At 42.0% G+C, this 6,541-nt stretch overlaps 1 protein-coding gene across 3 annotated transcripts in view; it reads left to right on the top strand.

Moving 5' to 3' along the window:
• The window catches only part of LOC107268185 (disintegrin and metalloproteinase domain-containing protein 10), an 87,180-nt gene that overhangs the window by 74,926 nt on the left and 5,713 nt on the right, over positions 1-6,541 (top strand). For all 3 annotated transcript variants that reach the window (XM_015740699.2, XM_015740698.2, XM_015740700.2), the window contains 11 exons: positions 3,078-3,373; positions 3,851-3,997; positions 4,087-4,235; positions 4,316-4,550; positions 4,644-4,818; positions 4,900-5,077; positions 5,158-5,335; positions 5,407-5,640; positions 5,713-5,829; positions 5,908-6,072; positions 6,162-6,291. In XM_015740699.2, coding sequence (XP_015596185.1) covers positions 3,078-3,373; positions 3,851-3,997; positions 4,087-4,235; positions 4,316-4,550; positions 4,644-4,818; positions 4,900-5,077; positions 5,158-5,335; positions 5,407-5,640; positions 5,713-5,829; positions 5,908-6,072; positions 6,162-6,291 — 2,004 coding nt within the window. The remainder of the gene's footprint in view (positions 1-3,077; positions 3,374-3,850; positions 3,998-4,086; positions 4,236-4,315; positions 4,551-4,643; positions 4,819-4,899; positions 5,078-5,157; positions 5,336-5,406; positions 5,641-5,712; positions 5,830-5,907; positions 6,073-6,161; positions 6,292-6,541) is intronic.

Raw genomic sequence — 6,541 nt, 5'->3', positions numbered from 1 at the left:
CCCCCGGCCCCATACAGATGACTCAATTTAGCATCTGACGTGGTGGCATTCCAAAATAAGATTACAGTTCCATTTGCGTCCAGCATATTATACCATAGGTTCTGATGGTTTTTAAAAACAATTCTGATGATTTACAAAAAAAAAAAAAAAAAATTTATAAAAATCAGATGCCAACTTCCGGGTGGAACTATCGTTTGAACAGTCACGGGTATTCCAAGGTATACCAAAATTCAAGAAAAATAGTGAATAAAGGGGGTCTGATAGTTAAATCGTGAATTCCTTACCTTCCTGTAGGGGATGCGATATTCGCAGCCCTCAAAGGCACAATCGAAGAACTTTCGATACTTCGATTGTAACCAGTGTCTTTGCCATACATGCGTTCCGTTTACGTTCTCTAGTTCAATTGACGGATACAATTGGAAGGGTACTCAGCAACCCTTATGGAATCTTTGCCAATGTTTACTCAGCTCTTTTTTTTGTTCATCCCTCGTTTAGATTTTTTTTCATCTTTCCTCGTCCCACGGCTATCGCTTAAGGGAGCATTCAGCCGCGAACCTTTTAACGTTCACCGAGTGACTCGACGTTGCCTTAACGACGCCGACGGGGGTAATTGGAGTTGTGCATAACCACCCCCTGGCTTTCAGGAGTTCGGAGTGCCTAATGGCTGGTATAAGCTTGCACTGGCATCGCGTAGCGCGTTTTATTTTACAAAATAATAGTCATACCCGAGGCAAGGGGTGGTTAAATTTCCAATTGTTGCATGGCAGGTGGGGGTTGTTACTGTTACTGAGAAATAATACGCAAGGGTCGCTTTTCCACGTAGATACGATAAATTTCAAGCCGGAGGCTTGAAACCTAAAATGCAACAGTAAGGGTGGATTTTTAAAGTCCTAAAGTTCACAGTATTCGATTTTTCAATAGTTTACACCGTAGCTGCGCAGGAGCGTGTATAAGGGATGCTGCTTAGGCGATTGCACGATAACAGTTGAAGAGGCAGGGGGTGAGAGTGAAAATTCACAATTCAGTTGCAATCTGAAGTTAACGGATCGTAAAGAGGCAGGGGTTGTTTTAAATGAGCCGACACCTTGGCTATATTTTTCCCTCCAACGTGTAGTCCGTAGAGTGGCCAGTGAATAGAGTGGCGACTTACCACCCCCTGATAGCGAGGCTGACGTTAAATAATAAAACCTCTATATATGGTCACCATAAAGCTCGAGTTTCCCATAAAAATTTTCAATTTTCTCCGAGGTTACCTACAAGCTTTTCCAACCCTTGGCTCATTAAGCCAGCAGCGCTCTTACGCTTGGATTCATCTGGATATATATCTGCGTGCTGGATGAGTTTGCCTCATTTGCATCCGCGGGACGATCAAGAACAATTTTCTGGCTATCACTTGGCTTTTTTTTTAGGTATCCCGCGAACCCACGATTACATTTTGCATCTTATATTTTCAGGACTGCACTGTGCTCTGCGACCCTTCAGTGGCGAATAATCTTCAGTTCTGTATAGATGAATTTACTGGCGAGGGGCGACGGAGGATAAAGAGAAAAAAAAGTAAAGAACGTATTTATCCATGAGGATACAGTATAGACGCGTAACGCTTCGTTTACGTTGTGTTTATGGGGCTTGAGTAAATAGTGGAGCTTAAATAAACAGGGCCGTATCGTGTGTAATATTTATCGTGGGCTCGTGTGTATAGCTACGGGGGGACGAGATAGGGGTAGGTAGATAGGTATCAGCCTACTCCCAATTTTCTCTGTGTTCGTACGGTAGAAACTCTCTGTTGCTATGAATCTGCAACATTAACGAGCCGTTTTACCTGGGCGTATAAATTTTGAGGAATTTAACCCTTTTCATGCCCGACAATGTGTAGCCTAAGGGGCTGCTGAATACACGATGCCATAGCCAGGCAAGAGAGTGTTGTAAGAAAAAGATACAGTAGCTAAGGGTGGAAAAAGGAGTAAAAGGGGAAAAAAGGGGGCGGGAGTGAAGGAGACGAAGTGTAAAGGAAAAGGGAGGACGAGGGGGGAAGGGAGGGAGGGTAGGTGGGTTATACTAATGAAGAATCTTAGTACCAAGAAATTTCACCCCGGGCAAAATTTCTCATTGATTAAAGTGCTAGTTGCCTGCGTCCCGACGGTGGACGTCTAGCCATCCACATCCTTCCGGAACAATAATCCTTATTAAATGTCCTGTAGACGGGCTGCAAGGATCCCTAATAAAGGTACCTTTAAAGTGGTTGAATATCTTTTGAAAATTGGACAATTATTTTTAAGGTTATTCTTTACTTATTGTGAAACGACGAACGACTGTTGAGCTTCTGGGTATGGGAATTATAAAGGTTCTGTGTCTCTGTGTGTCCTAGGGGTAGGTTAGGTTAGAATGCCAGGACGAAACGATACCCGGAGGATGATACTGGTTGTTATTACTCCTTGAATTATGCTCGTGGTTGGTTAAGCGGATATGGCTCATCCTGAAATTCCCGCATGTAATTAAAGCCATGTTCCAGTGAATTTATCTGTGAACCATAATAGACGGAATCTACATTATTTTTATTACATGGATTTTACTTGCTTATCCCAATATTTGTTCTGTAAGATACGTTAAGCCTGAGCTGCAATACCTGTACACGTGGGTTTGGGTACCAAAGTAAATTAGCAAGAGAGACGTTATGAATCTTCCTGAAAGACCTGGGCATCTTCGCCCGCCTTCTTCCCGAGCAGTATTCCCACCACCAGGGTAGACTGCCAGAGTAGGCAGATATGTGTAGCCAACTAAGTGCTGAATAACGGCGTGTAGCACGCAGACAGTACCTAGGTAAGCTCTGGAAGGAGCTTTACGAGCAGCTACCTCTGAGCTTGCTCAAGTAAACAGCGGTGAACTTTAAAAGCTGCTATACACCACCTAGGACAAATATATATATATATATACGTATGCAAACAACCATCTCTTCTGGAGGTCATAGGTTGCGCAGTGACTCTTTAGAGGTCTCTCACAGAACAAAGGATCCTGGGTCCTGAAGCAAAAGTGAATTTTTCGTTCAACATAATTTTTCTAACAGATTCTCATTTTTCTAGGAGACTCCGGTGGCTGTGGGATCAACGACGAGATCGTGGAATGGATGGACATGATTCAGAATTCCGGGGAACCTGACTCTCCTCCACCTGCACCCAAGAAGGTCAATGCGACAAGGCCAAAGGTCGAACCCTGGAACGGCGACGATGAGAATCCTGGTCATAAGTATACCAGGGAGGCAAATATTCCTGGTCACAGGAGAACTCGGAGGGCTACCAGACCCAAAGAGGACAACAAGAATACCTGCTCCCTCTTCATTCAAACTGATCCTCTCATCTGGAGACACATCTCTGAGCAGGTAACTGCTCCCTGAAGTCTTGCTGAATTTTACCTACGTCTACAATTATACATTGACATTCCCTGACGTGTTCATAGCTACGTAACTTCAAAAATTGTCTAGTGGAATTGCAGGCTGTTAAAAAAAATAGTATGGTTGACCTGCTGCCCCCAGTATATGTACTTCTGGTACCTGGTCTCTGGGTCCATGTGCAATTCTGGGTTTGCATAGTCGGCAAATTGTTTACGTACTCCCTATCTCTGTGTCGCTTGTAGATATACACACTTGCCACATGCTACCTTTGCACTCGCGCACAATCAATAGATTCCATTTTGTATATCGTCGTGTCGACCACGTTACTGTTTGGAATGACGATTTTTTATTCAGTGCCATTTTTATCGTTGAAAGGAATTTAAAAAGTCTTTTTTAGAGGAAATATATGGAGAATAAAAGTTTTTCAGGCAAATTGTACGCTTGTCTTTTTCCTTTCTTTTGCAGCTTCATCACGATGCTGAAAAAACGCGAGAGGAGATCTTGTCTTTGATTGCGCATCACGTTACTGCTGTTAATTATATATACAGAGACACTAGGTTCGATGGTCGGATCGAACACAGGAATATTAAGTTCGAAGTTCAAAGGATAAAGGTAAGCATTTTATGATTTAGTGAAGATATTGATTGTTGTTTGTTTGAAAATTAAGGATTCTAATTATTTTATGTATTTCGTTGGGACAGATTGATGACGATACTGCCTGTACGCAGCCACAGAACTATGGTGAATCGAATCCATTTTGTATGGAGAATATTGACGTCAGTAATTTTCTCAATCTTCATTCTCTTGGGAATCATGAAGATTTTTGTCTCGCCTACGTCTTCACTTATAGGTATGTTTGGGATAATGTGTTTGTGTTGGTATCATTGAAGATGGGAATTTTAATATTTTCTTTTGCTTTCTTCTTTTTAGGGACTTTACCGGTGGCACTTTGGGACTTGCCTGGGTAGCTTCGGCATCCGGAGCATCTGGGGGAATCTGTGAGAAGTACAAAACTTATACCGAGACTGTTGGAGGGATGTATCAGTCTACCAAGAGATCACTGAACACAGGAATAATTACTTTTGTAAATTACAACAGCAGAGTCCCTCCAAAAGTGTCTCAACTCACGTTGGCCCATGAAATTGGTCACAATTTTGGTAGTCCGGTAAGTTTCTACGAACTTTGACCTATGTTTTGAATAGTCTCAGTTTTACTGTTTCAACGTTTCATCGGATAACATTAATTCTCGTTTTCACAGCACGACTTCCCACCGGAATGCAGACCCGGCGGTTTACATGGGAACTACATTATGTTCGCCTCGGCCACGAGTGGCGACAGACCGAACAACAGTAAATTTTCAAAATGTAGCATAGGAAATATCAGTAATGTACTAGACGCCATAGAAGACAACAAAAAGCGTAATTGTTTCACAGGCAAGTATCGATTTTAAAAACTAATTTTTAACGTTCCATTATTTTGAATAATATTTATTTTTAATTTTTCTATTTTCACAGTGTCTGCTGGTGCATTCTGCGGCAATAAAATTGTGGAGGCTGGCGAGGAATGCGACTGCGGTTACGACGACGACGAATGCGCTGACAAGTGCTGCTATCCTCGTCAAGTTTCGGACTTGGAAAGAATTAAAAACGACACTGCCAAAGGCTGCAATAGAAAATACGGAACGCAGTGCAGGTAATTTTAGAAAAATTTTAAACATGAATCACTCCACTGCAAGAGACTCAATAATCAATGGTGATATTTTTTTATTTCAGCCCAAGCCAAGGTCCTTGCTGCTCTAGTGAAACCTGTCAATTTGTACCGTTATCGCACAAAGTTCAATGTAAAGCTGAATCTGACTGCAGTTATAATTCTACTTGCAATGGTAGCTCATCAGAGTGTCCGGCGCCATCGCCAAGAGCTAACAAGACCAGATGTAACGAGGGGACTCAGGTGAGTAGAGTTCGGTGTAAGCACGATATCCAATTACTTTATACAGATTTTCTAACGTTCTGGTTTCTCAGCTGTGCATTAACGGCGAGTGCACTGGATCCATTTGCTTGGAATGGAACTTGACCGAGTGCTTCCTTACAAGTAATATCATACCGAATATCGACAAGCGTAAACTTTGTGAATTGGCTTGTCAGAATGGTACTGATCAGTCGACTTGTCGAAGCACCAGTGAATTCGCTCACATTGTGGGTTTGCCCGATGGCGGCATAAGCCTTAGGCCTGGTTCACCTTGCGATAATTTCCAGGTAATTAATTTGCGGTTCTATAAATCAGTTAAATAAAATCGTATTAATACTCTGATACCATTTTTTTTATAGGGATACTGTGATGTGTTTTTGAAGTGTAGAGCAGTGGATGCTGAAGGCCCACTTGCTAGGTTGAAGAATTTACTCTTTAACAAAGAGACTCTATTGACGGTTGCGCAGTGGGTCACGGTAAGTTGTGAAGTCAATATCGAGAAAAAAAAGAACTCTACGCGAAACGAGTCTAGAAATAATATTCTTGTTTTACAGGAATTCTGGTGGGCTGTTCTTTTAATGGGTATAGCTTTCATCATTTTCATGGGTCTATTTATTAAATGCTGCGCCGTTCACACTCCCTCCAGTAACCCAAAGAAGCCACCAGCTAGACGAATTAGTGAAACTCTTAGAAGGCCAATGAACACTCTCAGACGAATGGTAAAGTCAAGAGTTATTTAAGATTAATTTTCTTTACCGCGTACAAAGACAAATATTTGAATAATGAAAAAAAATATATATTCTTTCAGCGGCATCCCCACGGTGGCGGTGGTGCTGGTCCCAGAAGTATACCACCAAGACAAGGTCAGGCAGGTCACGGTACACGTGGACCTTCTCATGGTTATGGTGAAGGCAGAGGTGCTCAGTATTATCCTAAAGGTGCGTTTATACGAAATTTTCATATTATTCCGTCCCCTTCAGCGATCGATCGAGTTTGGAATAAAAAAGATGTTGCGGCCACCCCATAAAAAAATAAGAAATACGATATACTCATAAAATCCCATATAAATAAAATACCTTCTTCACGGTAAAACCTATTTTACTATACTTGCTGGTGATTAGATTCGCTAGATTTTAGATAAATGAAGTGTGGGTAAGAAACTCGATCGGAGCAACTCCCCCCCCCCGG

The sequence above is a fragment of the Cephus cinctus genome, unplaced genomic scaffold (genome assembly GCF_000341935.2).
Source record: "Cephus cinctus unplaced genomic scaffold, Ccin1 Ccin1_scaffold0494, whole genome shotgun sequence".
NCBI classification, from domain to species: domain Eukaryota; kingdom Metazoa; phylum Arthropoda; class Insecta; order Hymenoptera; family Cephidae; genus Cephus; species Cephus cinctus.
This window is presented reverse-complemented; position numbering and strand designations above follow the sequence as displayed.